General features: G+C 42.1%; 1 protein-coding gene across 1 annotated transcript in view; it reads right to left on the reverse strand.

Moving 5' to 3' along the window:
• Positions 1-23987, reverse strand: part of FAM114A1 (family with sequence similarity 114 member A1) — a 72429-nt gene that overhangs the window by 41885 nt on the left and 6557 nt on the right. The window contains exon 3 of the mRNA XM_069495281.1: positions 4230-4317. Coding sequence (XP_069351382.1) covers positions 4230-4317 — 88 coding nt within the window. The remainder of the gene's footprint in view (positions 1-4229; positions 4318-23987) is intronic.

Here is a 23987-nt window from a genome sequence, read left to right on the forward strand (position 1 = left end):
ATACTGAGAAATGGCCCCCAAGACTCTTGTCCCCCCCCCACCCCCAGGTGTATACACCCTATGTAATCCTCTCCCTTTTGAGTGTGGGCAGGAGTGTGAATATGATGGAATTTCATTCCCGTGATTAGGCTACTCTATCTGACAAAAGTGAAGGGACTTTTCAGATGTAATTAAGGGCCTTAATCATTTGAATTTGAGTGAATCCAAAGAGAGCATCCTTGGTGGGCCTGAACCAATCAGGAGACCCTTTACAAGGGATTGGGCCTTCCTCAAGGTAGAGATTTGACACATAAGAGAGATTATCCTGCGGGCTTTGAAGGACTTGAGGGCAGCCTCTTGGAGGTGGGAGTGGCCCCTGGCCAATAAGCAGGAGGAGAATGGGGACCTCAGCCTTATCGCCACTGAATCTGCCAAAAACCTGCATGACCTTGAAGGATGACTCCTTCAACGCAGGGGTGCCAGCTGAGTAGGCAGAGCCGCCGGCCCCTTCTCGTGTGTGGGCCCCTCCTGGCTGCACCAGCCCACCTGCGCGGTTACAGCCGCCACGCTGCCCCAGCAAAGGCGAGCCTCGGATGAGAATGCAGCTGGCCGGCACTGTGACTTCAGCCTGGTAAAATGCTGGGCAGCTACCCCAGACCTGGGCTCCCGACCCACAGAAACTGTACTATAATAAATGTATGTTGTTTTAAGCCTCTAAATTTGTGGTTATTTCTTACAGAACAACAGAAACTAATACAAGACGATATACTGAACTTCACTCTGATATTGCATGGGCCAATGTGCAAATGTCACACGATCTCAGAGAAACCATATCTTTACCAGCCATATCAGGGAAGGTGGCAAGTGACTGGCACAACGATCACGTTGCTTCACAGGCAGTTACCTCTTTAGGCTCTTCTGGATCAATTACTACACAGAGCCAGGTGAGAACCACCAGAAAAATTTGCAGTTGTTGTGAAGGTAACAAGATGCAATTTAGCATCTGCACAGTGCCTCAGACACAGGGAAATTTAAAGAGCAAGTCCAAACACAAGCACTGACTCCAGATCAAGCCCGAAGGGACCAGCCACAGAAGCAACATCCTGCTTTCTAAGCAGGAAAGCTGGCACCATCTGCTGGCTGTGTTTGACCAGGGCATCAAAGCCCGAGGCCTTGAGCACAGCGCGCTGGCGCCACAGCAGCACCAGTGCAAGGTCAGATCACAACAGGACACCTAAGAAGATGCTGGAGAGCTCAATGGTAAGCTGTCCGTCGGTAACCTTGTGAGGATCTAGCAAAGCCCAAGTCAAATGAGGAGCTGCAGCCACTGACTGATGAGAAACAACCGCGAATGGCCTGACAGATCGGGGGCGGAGCAGTTACAGGCAGGTGTACCTTTAAGTGTGAACAAAAAGCACTTGCAAGTGCTGCCCACAGGGTGGATGGTTTCTGTATCTGCTGTGACAGAAACCTATAGTTAAAATTTTAATGCAAAAGTAAATATCTGTGATAGGACCTTCCTAAGCACCAAATTCATTATAAACCAGACTGGTTTTGGACACCATTGTAACTGGCAGCATCCAGGACACTTTATTGTTTTATGATATAAACCATGAGAGCTGTGTGATTTTGGTGACAATATTATTTACTTTTCCATGACTTGCTCCAATTTAAAAAATCTTTTCAAGCCCCCATTTTGAGTTTCTGGTTCAGAGGCACGCTACTCCTAAGTGCTGCCGTGGCAAGACCCATTTCGGGCAAGAAATCAGCGGCAAGGCCTCTCCACTTTCAAGACGAGACGCCTTTGCTAAATTACTTTAGACATGTTGATGTTATGCCTTCAGTTTTTATGAGGAGTAGACATAGGAAATGGTAACATGACTATCTTAACAAATTTACACCGATGAAGACACTGTCCATTATACTTTCTCTTTGTATTGGAACAAATACAGAAAATTTCTTTAAAAATTTAAAACCTGGAAAATATACTTATTTAGATAAGTTAAATTGTGTTTTATTATTCAATGAGAATAAACAATGTACTGGCAGCCAAGAAGCTCAGGGTTAAGGTCAATGCTCAAGTACAAGTAACTCTATTAGCCTTGGGAGATATATTAATATATATAGTATACATTTATGGTCACAAAATATAAAATGTCCGATTTTGAATCAAAAGTGTAGTTTCTTATATCTCAAAAAAGCAGTACAATTAATCAAAGTATGCACCTAAACTATTGACACAGTTTTGCCATCTTAACAGTAGCTTGTTTATGCCAACAGTGAAGAAGCCTGGAGAGCAAGTGGCAATGAAATCGTGAAAGGCATTTTCCACAGCTTGTTGAGAATTGAATATTTTTTCTTGCAAGAAGTGGTCCAAAGCCTGGAAGAAGTGGGAGTCGGTGCAAGGTCCGGTGAATACGGTGGATGACAGAGAGTTTCCAAATCCAGCTTCTGTAGTTTGAGCAGCGTTGTTTGTGTGACATGTGGCTGAGCCTTGTCTTGCAAGAGGATTGGCCTGTCTCTATTCACCAAACTTGGCTGCTTAATCATAAGCATCCTCATCATTTCATCCAATTGGTCACATTAGACTTCCCCTATAAGGGATTGCCTAGGTTTCATGAAGCTGTAGTGGATCATACCAGTGATGGACCAAATAGACACCATTAGCTTTTTTAGATGAATATTTGGTTTTGGACTGTGTCTTGGTATTTTATCTTTATCCAACCATTGTGCCGAATGCTTGTTATTGTCAAAAAGAATCCATTTTTCATCACACGTAATAATACAGTGTAGAAATGGTTTACCTTTATGTCATGACAGCAAAGAAAGGCAAGCTTTGAGACGATTTCTCTTCTGATGCTCGTTTTATTCATGGAATAACATCAAACCTTGCTGCTAATTCACATCTAGGTTGGGATGGATTGGCTTCCACTACAGCTTTCAGCTCATTGTTATCCACCTTAGTTTCAGGCCACCCATGTGGTTCATTTTCAAGATTAAGATCACCAGAACAGAACTTGTCAAATTATTGGTGTACTGTGCGTTCATTAGCCACATCCTTCCAAATATGTCATTGATATTTGGAGCTGTCTGCACAGCATTGGTTCCATAATGGAACTCATATTTGAAAATAATCTGAATTTTTGACTTATCCATGGTTTCACAAAAATGGCTCTTAAAAAAATTTGAAAGACAGGCCGGGCGCGGTGGCTCACGCCTGTAATCCTAGCACTCTGGGAGGCCGAGGTGGGCGGATCGTTTGAGCTCAGGAGTTCGAGACCAGCCTGAGCAAGAGCGAGACCCCATCTCTACTAAAAATAGAAAGAAATTATATGGACAGCTAAAAATATATATAAAAAATATTAGCCGGGCATGGTGGTGCATGCCTGTAGTCCCAGCTACTCGGGAGGCTGAGACAGGAGAATCGCTTGAGCTCAGGAGTTTGAGGTTGCTGTGAGCTAGGCTGATGCCACGGCACTCACTCTAGCCTGGGCAACAGAGTGAGACTCTGTCTCAAAAAAAAAAAAAAAAAAAAAATTGAAAGATAATCATAAGCCAAACATGCATTTGAAAGACTGAGGAGGTTGAGGATGTTCCTTCATAATAAAAATAAAACAAGAAGTGTCAAAGTGAAATGTCCGAGATATAAACTGTCACATTTAGTACTTAAGGAAATCAGACATTTCATATTTAATAACCATATATAATATATATTTTATATGTATGCATATAAAATATAGCCCTCCTACCTGCATATTTTTTTCTATGTATATTTTAATGCCCTGCTGATGAAATGCTTTTTATCAAGCTACCTCAAATCCTTTCAGGGAATAGGTGAGTTGTACATGAAAAAAAAAAATCAATTGGGATGATAAACACAAAGCTTTAAGAACATTTGGTTCTTAAAACCAACATTTGGGTTATAAAAGCCCAAATCTTATATGTTAAAAGACAATATAATACAGTGGTTAAAAGCCATACTATTTGGTTTTCAAATCCCAACCCAGACATTCCTGACTTTGGTCAGCGTCTTAGTCTGTGATTCAGCTTCCCTATCTGTAAAACTGAGAAAATGTGCGTACCTCCTTATAGGGTTATTTTGAGGAATAATTAATGAAGCACTTAGAACAGTAAGCACTACACATGGTTTGCTTATGTGCCAATGTCAAACTCTATCGGTATGTGGTATAATCAAAACATCTCCCCATCAGGCTCCTGGACTTTGTTCCAGTGCAACGTGTGACACTTACCTACTGTGGCTGATGCCGAGGAGAGCAGAGACTTGCCCCAGGAGCCCCAGCCTGCCCATCCTGCTCCACCTGGGGGGAGGTCCACAGCCTGCAGAGAACACATCAGCCACAGGTCAGCAATTCCGTCCACCCCCAAATGGAAAAGCACCCACTGGTTTGAAACAAAGAGAAGGCTTAAAAAAAACCACCCACAATCACATCTCACTGGCTTCTAGTTTATAAGGGTCATAAAGGAATATGCTGACCCACACTGTAATGTGTGCTTTGGAAGCAAACTGCTCAGTAGTGGTGTTGGCTTCTGAGGGCTTGGTTTGAAGTGAGAAGGGAGTTTGATGTTAACTGAGCCTCAATTCTCTCTCTACCTGCAAGACAGGGACAAGGTGTGTGTGGGGGAAAAGATATAACACATTAGGGCACAAGAGTGATTTGAAAAACTTCAAGATAGCCTGGACCCAGGCAATTCTTACAGAGCTAAACAAATGTGCTCTGCAAGGGGGAGTGAAAGTTCAAATCTCTGGAACGGTGGGTGGAGCCTTGGTGCAGAGGGTGGGCAACGTGTCTAGAAAAGCCACCACAAGCAGTGCACAGGAAGCTTGCTGAGGTGGACACCTTTGACTCAAGTTGTCTGCTCCACTCTCAGTGACCCCTGTCACACCTGGGGAAGACTGTCCCTGGCCTCAGTGGATGCAAATTCTTTTGCCTAGGCTTTTGGAATTGTGACTGAGAGATTGCGGTTAGTGCGAGCTGTCTGAATGGAAGATGAAAACTCAGGCTATGTGGGTCACCATATTTTACCCCCCATGCAGATGAAATAGTAAGAGAAAGTGGAGTGTGCAGAATGAAGGAGATAGGTCAGAAGAGCTGCTGGATTTCTGATGGCTTCTCAGCCCCTGGTTTCTGTCCCTTCCCAAGGCCCTGCTGCATTCCTGTCTTTGGAGTCTACGAGATTCCCTCATATTCTTGCTCACTCTTTTTTTTTCAATGTTTTGGTCACTGATATATCCCCAGCGCCTATAAGAGTACCTGGAATATAACGAGTGCTTAACAAATGTCTGCTGAATAAATGACTGAAATGCATCCATTTTCTCAGTTAGGTGTGCATTCATTTCTGTTACTTGCAACCAACCAGTTCTGACTCAATTAGTGAAACCACAGCTTTCTGTTTCTATCTGGGAATACATTCTAGAAAACAAGGTGAGTATACTACATTAGGAGTTAACTATATGAAGAATCATAGCTCTTTCAGTCAAAACAGAAGGACAAAGAAAACAAAAGAAGTTAAGGAGGAAGTGGAAAATTCCTATAGAGCTTGTAGATTCTGTAACGTTCTACCCAGAGCGGGCCCCTCCTTCTTTCTCCCTTGCAGTCTACCACCCTTGCAGATAGGGTGGCCGTGAGAAACAGTTTTCGACCAATTCAGTGATCCCTAGCCTTTTTGGCACCAGGGACCATTTTCACGGAAGACAATTTTTCCACTGACAGCTGGTTTCAGGCTGATTCAAGCACATTACATTTATTGTACACTTTATTATTTCTATTATTATTACACTGTAATATATAATGAAATAATTATACCACTCACCATAGGTTGGGGACCCCTGAGATACGCAAATGGGAAAGTTTTTGCTTTCCTGATAAGTTACATGGTTATGGACGAAGCAATCATTTTTCCTGCCAGGAGAGAAGGGCCAGGGACACTGGTCCCAGCTCTGCAGAGCTACTAAACCAGCATGGCCAGCTGCCTCTCTCCACTCTTCTATTAAGTGAGGAAAAAAAGTAATTTTGTAAACTACTATATTTTAGATTTTAGTTATTTCCACCTAAATGCATTCCTAACAGATTCGCCTAGTAAATATCAAACACTATCCATCAGCGCAGAGTTCTACTCAAGAGAAAAGGTTATGGAATTAAATTGCTTGGATTTGACTCCAGGCTTTGCCATTTTGGACAATAAATTACTCAAGTTCTTTTAAGCCTTCTTTTCCTCATTACAACAAGAACCGTAAGTATAAGAACCAATAATCTCAGAGGGCTATTGTGAAGATTGAAAAAAAATTTATATAAAGTTGTAAACATAGTGTCTGGCATATAATAAATACTCCATAAATGTTAGCTAATAAGAAGAAGAAACTATACTTTCAAGACTAAGAAGCAAAAATATTTGAAAGTTGGCTGTCATTATTTTCTGTCTGGAAACCATGAGACGCTTGTTAACATGAATGGAAATACTCATGACTCATGACTGTCTGCTTTCATTTTTGGTGTCTACACTGATTTACTTCACTTCAGCAATGGAACCCAGTGGCAATTTTTTATACCATCATGAAGACAGATGGAAGTTGGTGATTAATATTACTCTTTTAGAAGACAAATCACTACCTATGATTAGGAAGAGTTTAATACAGTTAGGGGTGACAGCTTCTGACTCAGATTTACAATATTTATTATGCTCTGACAGCCAGTAATTGACTAGCAAATGGAAATAAATGTTAAATGAATCTAGAACTTTTGCTGAATTATAAGTGACTACTTCAATTGCTTTATTAATAAAGTCCTTTGACATTGAACTGTGACTTCTTGATTAGCTACAAAGAGTATTTATCAATGGCAAATACTCTAATGACTAAATACACACATGTAATATAAGAACATCAGCTAAACGTTAAATATGAATTATAAATATACATCATCACGTATATTGGCTCCACTTTAAATGACCTTAATGTCACATATTTATGAGACTATAAAATAGGCAGCATGGATCTCAAATCTCCCATTATGAAATATAGTTATTTTAAAGCTTTTTTCTCACTCTTCCCCTTGTAACTCCCACCACCTTTAACAGACAACTTGACATCCTAATTCATAGAGAAAACAGAAGCTAACAGATGAGAACTCTCTCAACTTCCTGTCTACTCCCCATATACTCTCAGCACAATGACCTCATATGTTAACAGCTAATCAGACTTGGCTTGGTCAACAGCGATATCCAAAACTCAACTGGGGATCATTTAAACACTGTGGTTCCAAGAATGTGAAAGAATGCAGGATTCTATCAAGTTCAAATTTCTTTAAATAGAAAAGATATTTAAATATCTAGTATCCTATTTAAAGGTCTTTATCATTAAATATAAAATACATTCATTTATTTTATTTATGTATTTTGATTTATTTATTTATTTTGAAACAGAGTCTTGCTCTGTCACCTGGGCTAGAGTACAGTGGTGTCATCATAGCTTACTGAAACCTCAAACTTTCGAGCTCAAGCAATCCTTCTGTCTCAGCCTCCTGAGTAGCTCAGACTACAGGCACACACCACCACGCCCAGCTAATTTTTCCATTATATTGTTGAGATGGGGTCTCATTCTTGCTCAAGCTGGTCTCCAACTCCCGCCTCAGCCTTCCAAAGTGCTAGGATTACAGGTGTGAGCCATGGCGTCCAACCCATTTATTTATTTTAGGCTAGGAAGTTTGAAGGTATCATTAGATAGAAAAAAAATTTACAAACCTTAGAATTCCATCAAATTCAAAGGTCTTTAACATTTAGATGGAAAATATATGTACCTATCTTAAAGATCAAAGATCAACCTGGTTGTCCAGATCCTAGCTGCTTGAGTAGATTGAGAATCAGGTACTGTGTATAATTTGCATCCCAGGATGTGGGCAATGGGACCTATGAGACCAAACGCTTGCTGAGTTTTGTAACTTGTGACATAGCTACTTTAAAAAAGGGCTCAGTACGACAGTTAGGAGGATGTAAATTGCTCTGGAGCCTGCAGCTCCATCAAAAGATCTGACCGAAAATGGCCTCAGTTATTTCCAAGTAATTTTCTTTCTTGGTGAGTATGCATCATTCAACTCTACGAAGATTTAAGAATTAAATACAGAAAGGATATCCTATTAATATTTTTATGCATATTTGGTCTTTTCTGTACTACTAGTATTTAAGGAATCTGACCTCTTAGGGTGACAATTTTTGAAAAGCAATTTAAACTGAATAATTGAATTATTAGACTTCTGATTTTTAAGTTGAAATCTAAGTTTACGCATACTTTTACAACATCTAAGAGGTCTTTAAGTCCACTATATAAATTTAATTCAGTGGCTTTATAACCATTATTAAGTACTAAGCAAGGTTTTATATAAGTAGACAAATGAGGTACTTAAAAAGGAAATAGAATGTATTACACTTATACATTTATACACTTACACACAAATGCAGTTTAAAATATTTGAACATGTTTAAGTTGGTAAAAAGGATCAAACCAAACATTAATCAAAAGTCCCTTGAAAATGACTGTTCAATTTTGCTAGATGTCTAAACAGAGTAAGATTTGTGAAATGAACGTAAAGCCTAAGGAAGAACCGAGTTTTTGAATTTGTAATCTTAATAAATTGAACACCAATTGTTTAAACTAAATTAAATGTCTGAGTAGTTCTTTTTATGTACAAAAGATACACTGGCTTGCACCAAAAACCCATCTAAACATAAATCTAACTATACTATTCCCTGACTCACAATGACTTCTGCCCTTTTATTATTGTGGAAATGACGTCTTCCTCTGAGTTACCACCATCTTTTCCACTCTACGTCCTCCAGCCTAGGTAGGTTGGTTATCCTCTGTCCTGGGTTCTCAACCGTTCACTATACAGGATACTTCCTGTAAGGCTGGTGGCAGGCACCCCTCCCTTCCCTAATGAAAAAAGAAGAAGCCCCTCCTATTCCTCAGTACCTGCCCTAAAGCTGAAACAAAGGAATTCCTCACCCTTCCCGTGGAAACCTTCCCTCCGGAAAAACTCCCATCCCCCAGCCCTAAAAATGTATATAAGCCCACCCAGACTTCTGGGCGGGGTGACTTCTCTGGTCCACTCGTGGAACCGTGAAGCTCACCCGGGTCCCTCTCTTGGGACTCGTTACCCCCCACCCGGGAGCGTCCCAATAAAGTCTCTTTACTTATCCCTTTCAACTCTGCTCGTCTCTATTTCTCTGGCGCCGGCCAGTCCAAAAAACCTTACACTTCCCACATTTAATCATGCACACGATTCCTCCATCTTAAAACCAACAAATGAAAATTACAAGGACAAAACGTTACTTTCAAATCTATCTGGTGTCTGCTCCAAATCTTTCTTCTTTACCTTTTGAAAAGGGTGCCTACCTTCTGTATCCACCCCCTCTTCACTCCTCTACCACCACAGCAAGACTCCCTCAGGTTCTTATCAAGGTCACAGTGGCCTCCTGTTGTCAGAGCCCTGGTCCCATTTTAGCCTTTTTATTACTTGACCTCTCAGTAATTCCAAAGCTTAACTACTTTTACATCCTTAGAGCATTCTGTTCTGATGGCATCCATGCTCCATCTTCTGACTCTTACTTTTTTGCCATCCTTTAGCACTGTGATTTCAGTCATTTGCTTTAGAATGTTTCTTCATGCATATTGTGATATTATGGGTGCTTCGTAGATTAAGTTACAATCCAAGCACTGGCATTCCAATAAATTATACACATGTTGTACAGTCCAGGGTGGTCAGCCAGCATTCTAATCAGGAAAGCCGTACTCCGGAGGCAGCTTTAATGAGCAGTTCTATATCTCTAGGAACACCTGATGCTTTGCTGTTTAGCAAACTGAATTGCAAAAATGGGCTTTCACTGGTAAACATGGTGGACTATTTACTAGCATTCTCAAAATCTGAAAGGGTTCTAGATGGTGTAATTAAAGGTATTCAAGATTTGTAGATGGTTAAGTGTATTTTAGAGACTCTTCCTACCTTTGCATGAATGGGGTGTAAGAAAGGATTTTGCCCTGTGCAGATGGTCTTCCACCCAGCTTTGAGCTCTGGGGAACTCTGGTTCCTTGATGCCAGTAATCAGGGAAGAAAGCCTACCTGTAAAATCCAGGCAGGTGCCTTGAGTGAGCCTTTCACTCAAGGTGGTGGGCAAAGCACCTATAAGGATAAACAGAACAATGGGACGTTCTCAAGTCTACATGAGAAATTTCTCATGAACTGTTTTTAACTCTCTTGTTAATTAATATTTCATTTAAAAATGTCATTGTGGTACAATGTAATCTAAGACTTGTTTTCATTTAGAGAACGTCATGGTAAGATTGCAGAGGGAAGAAGTAACTCTCATCACTTTAACTTCTTTGCTGGCTACCATAATCTATCAGGAAAAATCTAAGAGCTGTGCATGAGCCAACTGGTGTAGAGACAGGAGGCTTCCAGGGCTAAGTCCTTGGCCTCTGTTCTTCTTTATTTATATCTAACACCTGGGCAATCTCACCTACTTCCATTACTTAAAGAACCATCCAAGTGCCGATAGCCTCTAAATCACCTCTCTGTCCAGACTGTCATAACCAACTGTCCACAAAATATCTTCACTTGGACGTCTGATGGCATGTTCAATACTGAACTCACCATCTTCTCAATTCCTTCCTGTGCCCCAACTAGCTCTTTCTGTGTCCCAGTATTAGGGGTTCCTGAACACTGGTCCACAGACTGACTGCAAGAGTATCATCTACAGGGGAACTCATTAAAAATACAGAACCTCAGCTTCCACTACGATCTTTTGAATAAGACCCTCTAAGGGCACAGCCCAGGAACCTGAAGTTTTGTTTTTTTTTGAGATAAAGTCTTGCTCGGTTGCCCGGGCTAGAGTGCCGTGGCGTCAGCCTAGCTCACAGCAACCTCAAACTCCTGGGCTCAAGTGATCCTTCTGCCTCAGCCTCCCGAGTAGCTACAGGCATGTGCCACCACGTCCAGTTAATTTTTTCTATATATATTTTTAGTTGTCCAGATAATTTCTTCTTATTTTTAGTAGAGACAGGGGCTCGCTCTTGTTCAGGCTGGTCTTGAACTCCTGACCTCGAGCGATCCTCCCGCCTCAGCCTCCCAGAGTGCTAGGATTACAGGTGTGAGCCACCACGCCCAGCCAGGAACCTGAATTTTTAACAAGCTCCCCAGGTGATTCCAATGCACCCACCAGAGTTGGGGGGCACTGCCCTCTATGGCCAAACAGCACCACCATCCATCTGCCTGCCCAAGCCAAAAACTGGATGTTATCATGTAGAGCAGGCTTAAAAGGGGAAAAATACTCAACAGAACTGGAACCAACTCACTCATCCAGCAATTAGGAGGCAGAAAGCTGCCATCAGCATTTCTTGCCCTGTGTTCCCTCCTCTTTGTCTCTTCTGACAGCAGTTTCATGGCACTTAAACACTCTGCTTTTCCTTTTCTAAGGAGAGGACGATTCCAGTGGTGGTCCATCATCTCATGTTTTCCTTTGAGAGTACTTTCAGTGATAACACTGGAATTCTTTACCTTCTCCATAATTGGCCTTATGTACTGGTGTTGGGCAGTAGGGATGACATTTTTAAATTCTGGGTAACACTTCTTAGTGTTAATAACTTAGAGAAATTCGATCCAAATTGGGTCTTTTAAGAGTCAACAGGGTAGTATTTCATAAGGTCCCACAAGATCTTCAGGAACAAACGTGACTCCCAACCAGTACCCAAGACACACATATCTGAAGTGAGACTGAAGGCTTCCCTGACTCCTTCAGATTGATTTACGTGCTCCACCTGACGCCTCCCTCGTGCCTGTCCTATCTAGTACAACAGGACATACTGCAATTGTTTTCCTACAACACTGCCTTCCCCGACTGGTCTGTAGGCATCCTGAAGATAGTTATACCGCCCAGATTCCTGGGCATACCGCATGCTGTCATGGGGCTGGTAGAGGCCTTAGAGCACCGGATCCAACCCCCAATGTTAGAGTGAGGCTGGGGACCATTTCTCATGGATGTTGTACAGTGGATTCCTGGGGAAGGCTCAGCTCAATGGCTCTGAGTCTGTGCATCAGAATGGATGAGAAAGAGGAGACCCAAAGACAGAGATAGCTTCTCAGAGTGCATAAACGGTGTGAGCCTTCAAAGCAGAGGTGCCAGCTAAGCAGAAGGCAGAGCTACTGGCCTCATCCTCATCTCTAGGCCCTTTCCAGTTGCACCACCCTACCTGCCAGGTTATAGCTGCTGTGCCGTATCAGGCAAAGGCAAGCCTAATGGTATGGATTTTAAGGGGACCTAGACCCAAAATAACTGTGCAGATACAAATCACTTATAAAAAATATATATTTATGCACATTATCACAAAACCTAATGTGTCCTAGAAGATTCTGGTTTGTACTTCCTCAAAGGCTATTCTGCCAATTTCTTCTTTTTTAGTAAAGCAGGCATTTTCCCATAGAAACTTTTTTAAACAGGTGATGAGATTTTATCAGGCTTAGGTACACCTGGGATCAAATAGGCTTTTGCACTTGGCTGTTTTCCTACAGAACCTGCCATTCCTTGGGGGACCTGTATACAAGACCTAAACACTCAACTTGTAAATGAACTTTTGATTCAAAAATTTGTTTTGTAGAATTCACTCTCTTCTGGATCAACAGATAAAGAGTTGTTTCGTCACAACTTTAGTTGCTTTCATAAAGCAACTATGTAAGCTCCACTAATTCAAAAAGACTTAAAAGGAGAAGCAGGCTTGTCCCGCTGAGTCACCCACGGGTGCAGATACAGAATATTTTATTTGCCCTTTGTTGGAGCTAACAAAATAGAATAAATGAACAATACTCGATATGCTTGATGATGAGGCACAAAATTGACTTCTTGTTTTTTATTTCAGCATATTATGGGGGTACAAAAGTTTATGTTACGTATGTTGCCCTTGCCCCCGCCCCTCGAGTCAGAGCTTCAAGCGTGTCCATCCCCCAGACGGTGTGCATCGCACTCATTATGTATGTATACACCCACCCCCCCCCACATCTGCCCGGCACCCGATTAATGTTATTCCTAAATGTGCCCTTAGGAGATGATCAGTGAAACCAATTTGATGGTGAGTGCATGTGGTGCTTATTTTTCCATTCTTGGGATACTTCACTTAGTAGAATGGGTTCCAGCTATATCCAGGAAAATACAAGAGGTGCTATATCACCATTGTTTCTTATAGCTGAGTAGTACTCCATGGTATACATATACCACATTTTATTAATCCACTCATGTATTGATGGGCACTTGGGTTGTTTCCACATTTTTGCAATTGTGAATTGTGCTGCTATAGACATTCAAGTGCAGATGTCTTTTTTATAGAATGTCTTTTGTTCTTTTGGGTAAATGCCCAATAATGGGATTGCTGGATCAAATGGTAGTTCTACTTGTATCTGTTTAAGGTATCTCCATCTGGCTTTCCACAGAGATTGCACTAGTTTGCAGTCCCACCAGCAGTGTACGAGTGTTCCTATCTCTCTGCATCCACACCAACATTTATTGTTTTGGGACTTTTTGATAAACGCCATTCTCACTGTAGATAAGTAATATCTCATTGTGGTTTTGATTTGCATATCCTTGATGATTAGAGATGTTGAGCATTCTTTCGTATGTTTGTTGGCCATACTTCTATCTTCTTTTGAAAAATTTCTATTCATGTCCTTTGCCCACTTTTTGATAGGGTTGTTTGATTTTTTTCTTGCCGATTTTCCTGAGTTCTAAATAGATTCTAGTTATCAGCCCTTTATCAGATGTGTAGCATGCGAAAATTTTTTCCCATTCTATAGGTTGTCTGCTTGCTCTCATGACAGTTTCTTTGGCTGTGCAGAAGCTTTTTAATTTAGTCAGGTCCCATTCATTTATTTTTGTTGTTGCTGTTATTGCCCTTTGGGGTTTTCTTCATAAATTCTTTGCCTAGGCCAATGTCTATAAGAGTCTTTCCCACATTTTCTTCTAGAATTCTAATAGTTTCACACTTAGGTTTAAGTCTGTTATCCACCGCGATTTGATTTTTGTGAGAGGTGAAAGGTGTTGGTCCTATTTCAGTCTTCTATGTGTGGCTATCCAGTTTCCCAGCACCATTTATTGAATAAGGATTCTTTTCCCCAGTGTATGTTTTTGTCTGCTTTGTCAAAGATTAGATGGTTATATGAGGATGGTTTTATATCTGGATTCTCAGTTCTGTTCCACTGGTCTGTTTGACTTCTAATATTAACTTAAAGTAAAAGGATTTGTCACTAAGAGAAAGAGCAAAATCCCCTTTTTTTCTGGTAATTCCTAAAAAGAGACTACACAAAAGGGTTTAAATATGACCTGGGGGAAAGAGATACCCTCTCCCCTCAAGGCCTTTCAGCCAGTGGTATCAGCTTTCTGCCTTTCTTAGAACAAACACACTCAGAGGTATCAGCCGGTGCCTTGGTTCTACCCGAGCTCCTGGTGCAATGTCACACACATACATTCAGACCCCCAGACCCAACTCTGTGGCCAATGTTTGCACTTCCATCCAGATCCTTTTGTGGTGCTTCATTATGAGGAAATGCTCACCTTTGCAAAGTCTTTGAAATGCTATCAGTGTCATGTGGGGAGGCAGGGAGTATCTGATGCTAATTGGCTTTATTCCTGTAGCATTAAGAAGGTTTGGAAGGTGTTTTCAAAATAGGATTCATTCAGTTTGATCAAAAAATTTAAGAAGGCAGATGTGATAGAAAGATGCTGATTTTTTACTGTGCTATCTTCATTAACAATCCTGTTATAATTATCAGAAGTCTGAAATTGTAATGTTTATCTCTCAGCAACACATGGATTTTGAATTAGTGGAGTTTGAATTGTTCCTTTAAAGTCATCTCAGGTCAGAATGGTGTGGCTAAATTATATCTTTCTTACTATACTGAGATATTTACTAATAGTAGCATTTATAAGAAAAATTGGGAACCATAATTCCCCACAAGAGAAAGAGTGTGGAGGCAAAACAGGTTCTTGAGTCAGGGACTTGGCTCGAATTCGCACTCTGCCATTTCCCTATTTTGGGTGGACTGTTTGACACATCTCTACCAATAGCATGCAAATTGCCAAGCTTGAAGTTTATAATGTTGGACCTCTATTTTCTGTGTGGCTGTTGTTGTTTCTGTTTTAAAGATTAATGTATGAAAAAGTATCCCAGTGTCCAGAAGAACAGACTTGTTCTCCAAATGCTTATGAAACATTATTTAAGCACCATAGAATTTTAGAGCTGGAACGGTACTAAAGATCTTGGAGTCAAAGAATCATAAAAAGGACCTTGAAAGTTCTTTAGCCTGGAGCAATCGCTCTCAATTTTAGCTCAACATTAGAACCACTTGGAATATTTTCAAAAAATACTGATGGGACACCAGCTGCCAGAGCGTCTCAGTAAGAAGTTGTTTTAGATGAAAGAGAAAAAATGGACAGACAGACATAGATCGTCTAGAGGCCTGAAGGAAGAGTGCCAGGGCCCTCAGGAGACTCCACGGGAAGAAGGTGCAGCAAAGAACAAGAAGGAGCAGGGTATTCCTGAAGATCAACTCCAGAGAGGCTTGCAGTCCAGCGAGAAGGGCAGGTGGAGCGGTTTCCTTCTCCCTCCCTTGCATCTCCGACAGGTGTGGGATCCTCAGCTGCTGGAGAGACTTTCTGCCCACACAAGCCCAGAGGCTGCTGCCACCAGCGAGCTGGGAATTTCTTGGGGACAGGGCACCAGGCTCCCAGCCCCCCGGGGCACTTCCCGCCGACAGACCAGAGCTGGGACAGTAGCACCAAGTTGCTTCTCCACCCACCCTGCGCCTTTGTCCTCCCCAGGGAGCTTCAACTCCTCAGGTTTTGTCCTGCCCGTTCCCACAGACGCTTCCCAGCTCCAGCCCAGACTGCGGGAGCCACAGGGGTCCAGCGGGTCCCAGGTGATCTGTGTGACTCCAAAGCCTGGACGTTCTGGGCGGACTGCCTCCCGGACAGCGGGCCGGAGATGACCAGGGCGCCAGCACTCCTCCTACGGGCACTTTCCTCCCCTTCCCCACCCCCACCCGCGCCTGCTGAGAGAGGCAACCGAGCCACCGCACTGAGGCTTCCACAGAGTGTGGGGCTCAGGCCTTTCCTCTTGGGGTCCTGCAGCAGACCGAGGGGCGCTCAGACTGGGAGCTCCCTGCTGGCCGCCTCCGTGTGCTCCTCGCCCAGCGGCTCCATCAGAGCAGGGCACGCGCGAGGCGGAGGGACGTCGATGCTGCTTGGGCACCACACGGGCGACTGGGCACCAGCGTGCTTCTCCCTGGCACGGTCAGGGGTTGACCTTGGTCTGGGGAGGCGAGGGAGCCCGCGTGGGCAGAGCGCGGGGACAGTGCAGTGTGGGCCCAGCTGTGACGTGCCCGCGGGGCACCCCTCCCCCACGGGAGGGCCGCACTCTGGGCTCAGGCCAGGATCCTGGGGGGACCTCCCGGCCCACAGCACAGTCGTGGGGAGCTCGGCCGGCCTGGGCTCCTGCCTGCCCGGACACTGGGGGAAGACCGGAGCAGAGGAGGGGACAGGAGCGAGGCCCACTGCAGACGGCCAGTTGGTGACTCTCAGGGGGACCTGCCTCCACAGCAGGCTTTCCGGTTGGGTGGCGCTGCGGCCGCTCCCTGGCAGCTCTGCCCGGAAGCTCAGAGCAGACCTTTGACCCCTGCCAGAGCGGCTGCCCTGCCAGCCTCTGCGGAGCCTGAGGGCAGGCTCGCCCGCCCGGCCCCGCCCCCACCTCACCTCTGCTGTCGCAGAGAATCAGGACTCACCTGGAAGTCCCAGGGCCCCACCCACCACCTGGGGCATTCGACTGCTTCTCCTGAGGGACTGGAGCTGGTCACAGGACCCAAAACAACACTGCAGCTTGTTCCTTCTGGCAAGCGCCCCCTACTGACAGGGAGGTCAATCTGCACGCCCTTTACAGCATTCACTGACTCAGTTTTCCGGGTGTTTGGGGGTCCAAGGAGTGGCGTGTGGGGGAGAGTCTACTGCTCCCCACAGAAAACTCTGCTACTGGATAAGGATGGACAGATCCCAGCCCGGGGCCTTGGCACACAAGCCTTTGGCGCCTTCCCGCGTGAGCAGCCCGCCTGGTTGGAGAGCTTGTCCTGACCCTCCCGCCAGGGCTCCCCCTAGTGGCCGGAAAGGCAACTTCTGCGCCCCACCAGGCTTTGCACAGCCCTTCAGGCTCCCACAGCCCAGCCGGGAGCCGCCCTGCTGCCGCCCACACCTCAGTGGTGGTGGAGACCGAGAAACCCCCTGGGAGCTACAGGGTCTCCCCTAAAGCTCGGGGCGCTCACGTCCTCCACCTGGGGGACCAGAGTCTACCACAGACACAAAAGAACATCTCGGCAGCTGGCTCTGTCACACAAACATCAATCAGTGGCAGGAGAACAACAATATAGCCCATCATAGCATCTTCCAACTCAAGCAAACAGGGTGTGGCTGATTCACACTCACAAGTACCACCCACCATCACCAAAGTAAGCTGGGGGACCTAACTCACTACACACTGTTGGGAAAAGATGAAAACAGCATGTCAGAGGTTACCCAAGAGGTACACCACACCTGCTAGAACACCCCTTAGGCAATTAAGAATCAACACTCCCTCCCTGGCATGCTCAGGGATTGACCCTAGGGGACTTGGAGACAGGCCCGCAAACCAGGCCTAGCAACCCCAGTTCTCAACTGAGAGGCCAGACAAGAAGCAATCAGCGAAAGAACTCGGGCAACATGAAAAATCAGAGTGAAAGAACACCCCCAAAAGGAAACAATAACTCCCTATCAATGGATACCAAACAAAACAAAATGACAGATGAAGAATTTCAAATATGGATTGTAAGGAAGCTCAATGAAATACAACAGAAAATAGAAACCTGACACAAAGAAATCACAAAAACAATGCAGGAAATGAAACAAAAATTTACTAAGGACATTGAATTATTAAAAAAAACCAAACAAACAGAACTTCTAGAAATGAAAAATCCATTCAAGGAAATACAAAACACAATGGAAAGCCTTAAGAATAGGCTAGATCAGGCATAAAAAAGAACCTCAGAGCTTGAAGACAACACCTTCACATTAAACAAGTCAGTCAAAGAGAAAAGAACTGAGAAACAAGAGGAATGAACAAAACCTACAAGAAATTTTGGACTATGTAAAGAAGCCCAGCATAAGAATCATAGGCATCCCTGAGGACCAAGAAGAAAATATACAAGGGTTGGAAAACCTATTGAGGGAATAATCTAAGAAAATTTCCCTGGCCTTGCTAGAAACCCAGACATCCAGGCTCAAGAAGCTCAAAGGACCCCTGGGAGATTCATCACAAAGAGGCAAGAGGCAATCACCATGACAGATAGTCATTAGACTGGCCAAAGTAAACATGAAAGAGGCACTCCTCTGAGCCATAAGGTGAAAGCAGAAGGTAACTTACAAAGGAAAACCCATTAGACTAACTGTAGACTTCTCAACTGAGACCTTATAAACCAGAAAGGATTGAGGGATTAATCTCAATTAATCCCATTCTCAGTCTTCTCAAACAGAATAAATGCCAGTCTAGAATTTTGTATCCTGTAAAACTAAGTTTTTTTATGTCAGGGAGAAATAAAGTCTTTCTCAGACAGGCAAACACTGAAGGAATTTGTCAAGACCAGACCTGCCCTGCAAGGCATACTCAGAACTACATTATATACAGATCAGTATAATAGACACCCACCAGTGTAAAACTACTCAAAAGTTAAAGGTCAGAACCCAGATATCACAATGGCTCAAGAGGTAAAACAAAGCAATAAAGTTCTACTCAACAGGATGAACAGAAATCCACATCACCTATCAATTCTTTCAATAAATGTGAATGGCTTGAACTCCCCACTCAAGAGACATAGGCTGGATGAGTGGATTAAAAAAATATAAGCCAAGTATCTTCTGTCTCCAGGAAACACATCTAACCCACAAGGACTCATTCAGACTCAGGTAAAGAGACGGAAAACAATATTCTATGCAAATGGAAACCAAAAGAAAGCTGGTATAGCCATTCTCATATCATATAACATAGACTTCCAATCAGCAAAAGTAAAGAAAGACAAAGATGGTCATTATATAATGGTGAAGGGAACAATTCAACAATTTGACATTACAATGCTAAATATTTATGCTCCTAATACAGGTATGCCTAGATTCATAAAGCAAATCCTACTTGATCTAAACAAAATGATAAACAGGAGAATCATAATAGCTAGAGACATCAACACCCCACTGACAAAATGGGACAGATCCCCCAAGCAGAAAACAAGCAAACAAATGATGGACTTAAAATGGAACCCTAGAACAAATGGGCCTAACAGACATTTACAGAACATTCTACCCCAAACCCACGTTCTTCTCATCAGCTCATGGAATATTCTCTAAGACTGATCACATTTTAGGCCACAAAACATGCTTTGACAAATTTTAAAAAATAGAAACTACATCATGTATCTCCTCAGACCACAGTAGAATAAAATTAGAAATCAATTCCAACAGAAACACTCACCTCTACACAAAGTCATAGAAATTAAACAACCTACTGCTGAATAGGTATTGGGTCAAGGAGGAAATTAAGATGGAAATCAAAAGATTCTTTGAACTAAATGACAAAGAGGACACAAATTATCAAAATTTGTAAGACTTAGCAAAAGCAGTCATAAGAGGAAAATTCATAGCCATAAATGCCTATACACAAAAGACAGATCACAAATCAATAATCTAATGAATCATCTCAAGGAATTGGAAAAGGAAGAGCAAACCAATCCCAAACCCAGCAGAAGAAAAGAAATACCTACGGTCAGAGCAGAATGAAATAAAATTGAAGACGAAAGAATTATATAGAAGATAAATGAAACAAAAAGCTGGTTCTTTGAAAAGATGAACAAAATTCACAGACCTCTCACTAGATTAACAAGAAACAGAAAAGAAAGGACCCTAATAAGCTCAAAGAGAAGTGAAAGAGGAGATATTACAACTGATACCATGGAAATCTGAAATATCATCTATGAATACTATAAAAATCTCTATGCACATAAACTTGAAAACATTCAAGAAATGGACAAATTCTTGGAAACATACAACCCCCCCTAGGCTCAATCAGGAAGAAACAGAACTCCTGAACAAACCAATATCACGTAACAAAATTGAAGCAGCAATAAAAAATCTCCCAATCAAAAAAAGTCCCAGACCAGATGGTTTCACAGCAAAATTTTACCAGATCTACAAGAAGAACTGGTACCTATACTGCAGAAATTATTTGATAACACAGAGAAGGAAAGAATCTTCCTCAACTCATTCTACAAAGCCAATATCACCCTGATACCAAAGCCAGGAAAGGACACAACAAAACAAACAAACAAACAAAAAACTACAGACCAATATCCTTTATGAATATAGATGCAAAAATTCTCAGTAGAATCCACCAACCAAATTCAGCTGCACATCAAAAAAATAATCCACCACAATCAAGTGGCCTTCATCCCAGAGATGCAAGGATGGTTCAACATATACAAATCTATAAATGTGATTCACGACATAAATAGAAGCAAAACCAAGACCATATGATCCTCTCAATAGACTCAGAAAAAGCATTTGACAAAATTTAACACCCTTTAATGATAATAACTCTTAACAAAATAGGCATAGATGGAACATATCTCAATATTAAAAAAGCATATGTGACAAACCCATAGCCAACATCATACTGAATGGGGGAAAAACTGAAAGCATTCCCACTTATAACTGGAACCAGACAAGGTTGCCCACTGTTACAACTTTTATTCAACATAGTGCTGGAAGTCCTAGCCAGAGCAATCAGGCAAGAGAAGGAAATCAAGAGTATTTCCAAACAGGGAAAGAAGAGGTCACACTATTGCTCTTTGCTGATGATATGATCTCATATCTAGAAAACCCCAAATATTCTGCCAAGAGACTCCTGGAATTAATAAATAAATTCAGCAAAGTCTCAGGCTACAAAACCACTGTATACAAATCACTAGCATTCCTGCACACCAACAACAGTCAAGCTGAGGATCAAATCAAAGACTCAATACCTTTCACAATAGCAACAAGGAAAATAAAATACCTAGGAATATATTTAACCAAGGAGTTGAAAGACTTCTACAGGGAGATCTATGAAACACTGAGGAAGGAAATCACAGAGAATGTAAACAAATGGAAAAACATATCATGCTCATGGATTGGCAGAACCAACATTGTTAAAATGTCTGTACTACCTAAAGTGATTTATAGATTCAATGTAATTCCCATTAACATATAAATGTCATTTTTGGAAGATCTAGAAAAAATAATTCTATGCTTCGTATGGAACCAGAAAAGACCCCAAATAGCCAAAGCAACCTTAAGCAAAAGGAACAAATTGTGAGGCACTGCTTTCCCAGACTTCAAGCTATACTGCGAGGCTATAGTAACCAAAACAGCATGGTATTAGCACAAGAACAGAGACCCAGACCAATGGATCAGAACAGAGAAACCAGACATAAAACCATCATCATATTGCCATCTGATCTTTGACAAAGCAGACAAAAACATACACTGGGGAAAAGAAACCCTATTCAATAAATGGTGCTGGGAAAATTGGATAGCCACATGTAGAAGACTGAAACAGGATCCACACCTCTCTCCATCCACAAAACAATTAATTCATGATGGATAACAGACTTAAACCGAAGGCATGAAACTATAAAAATTCTAGAAGAAGAGGTTGGAAAAACTCTTATAGATATTGGCCTAGGTGAAGAATTTATGAAGGAGACTGCTGAGGCAATCACAGCAACAACAAAAATAAATAATTGGGACCTGATTTAATCAAAAAGATTCTGTGCAGCCAAGGAGACAATCAACAGAGCGAATAGACAATCTACAGAATGAGAGAAAATATTTGCATGTTATATATCTGATGAAGGGCTAATAACCAGAATCAAAAATAACTCAAGCGAATCAGCAAGAAAACATCAAATAATCCCATTAAAAAGTGGGCAAAAGACATGAAAAGAAGCTCTTCAAAAGAAGATAGATTAATGGCTAATAAGCATATGAAAAAATGCTCAACCTCTCTAATCATCAGGGAAATGCAAATGAAAACCACAATGAGACATCACTTATCTCCAGTGAGAATGGCTTTTATCAAAAAGTCCCAAAAGAATAAATATTGGCATGGATGCAGAGAGATAGGAACACTCATACACTGCTGGTGGGACTGTAAACTAGTGCAACCTCTGTGGAAAGCAATATGGAGATACCTTAAACAGATACAAGTAGACGTACCATTTGATCCAGCAATCCCGTTATTGGGCATCTACCCAAAAGAACAAAAGATATTCTATAAAAAAGACATCTGCACTCGAATGTTTACAGCAGTACAATTCACAATTGCAAAGATGTGAAAACAACCCAAGTGCCCATCAATACATGAGTGGATCAATAAAATGTGGTATATGTATACCATGGAGTATCAGCCATTAAAAAAATGGTGAACTAAGACCTTTTATAACAACCTGGATGGAACTGGACACCATCCTTTTAAGTGAAGTATCACAAGAATGGAAGAACAAAAACCATATGTACTCACTATTAAATTGAAACTTACAGATCAACACTCATGTGCACATATGGTAGTAAAATCCAATGGGAATCAAGCAGGTGGGAGGGGGCAGGAGGGAATGGGTAAATTTACACCTAATGGGTACAATGCACACCATATGGGTGATGGACACACTTATAACTTTGACTAAAACTGTACAAAAGCAATTCATGTAACTAAAATGTTTGTACCCTCATAATATTCTGAAAAATATAAATAAATAAATAAATAAAATCTAAAGTTCTGTTTTGCTCTTGGAGATTTTAGGCAAGAAAATTATATGTTTTTAGAACCATGAATGTTGGCAGATTTCTAAGAAAAAAAATACTGATGTCCAAACCCCATTGCTGAATCAGAATCCTTGGGATGGGTATCTTGGCATCAGTATGTTTCAATCTCCCCAGTGTTTATTATGTTCAGTAAGAGTTGAGAACCTCCGGTCTAGGGGCTCTTAATCTTTTAGGGGATCATGGATGGCTTCAAAGGGTCTGTGAACTCTCAGAACTCATAAACAAAATCTTGTAGATGTTTAGCATATCTGGTCCAAACTCCCAGCTGAGGGCAGACTCCAAATCCCCTTTCTTGTACCATCACTCAAGAAGGCAGTCCAGTCCAGACAGGATGAGGAGGGCAGCCCATCTCCTCCTTTCATGCTGACTGCATCCCACCCCTGCTCATAACCACATGGCTGGAGGTAAAGGCACCAGGAAAACCCGGCTGGGGCAGTTGTACTGGTACAGTACAAGGTGCCAATGGAGAGATGCTGGCCTAGCTTATCCCCCAGAGAGACAGGTGCAGGCACTGAGGGGAAGGAGCAATGAGTGTGCTTTGCCTCTGGTCCCAGGAAGGTGGTATGTGATGATAAAATAGGGACCCAAATGGTGAAGGTCTCCAAAGTGGATTTGTAAATATGCATTAGAATTTAAGTGGTCTTACAGAAACATTGACTTGTTTAGGATTGAATTAGACTTGTTAATCATCCAGTCATCAGTCTGAATTACAGTATCTCCTGTTTACTACCAAGTAGGCCAGGACAGGCTAACGTCTGTGAGCCCAGTTGTGTCATCTATAAATCGGGGTTAATAATACCAGCTTTGATGGCTAGCAGAGGGCCTGGCACACAGGTTGTGTCCAGTAATTGGTGGCTGTTATTGTTAATAACACAATTACCAAAATGCAAATATTACGACAAATTATTCTCATATATATCTTACCACGCAACATGTTTTTGATGACAGAAGTGATGTCATAATATATTTTGAACTTCTAATTCCCACCCACAGAGCTTGCTGCTAAGCTCTGCACGTGGTATCAGTAAGAA

The sequence above is a fragment of the Eulemur rufifrons genome, chromosome 19 (assembly GCF_041146395.1).
Source record: "Eulemur rufifrons isolate Redbay chromosome 19, OSU_ERuf_1, whole genome shotgun sequence".
Classification (NCBI taxonomy): Eukaryota; Metazoa; Chordata; class Mammalia; order Primates; family Lemuridae; genus Eulemur; species Eulemur rufifrons.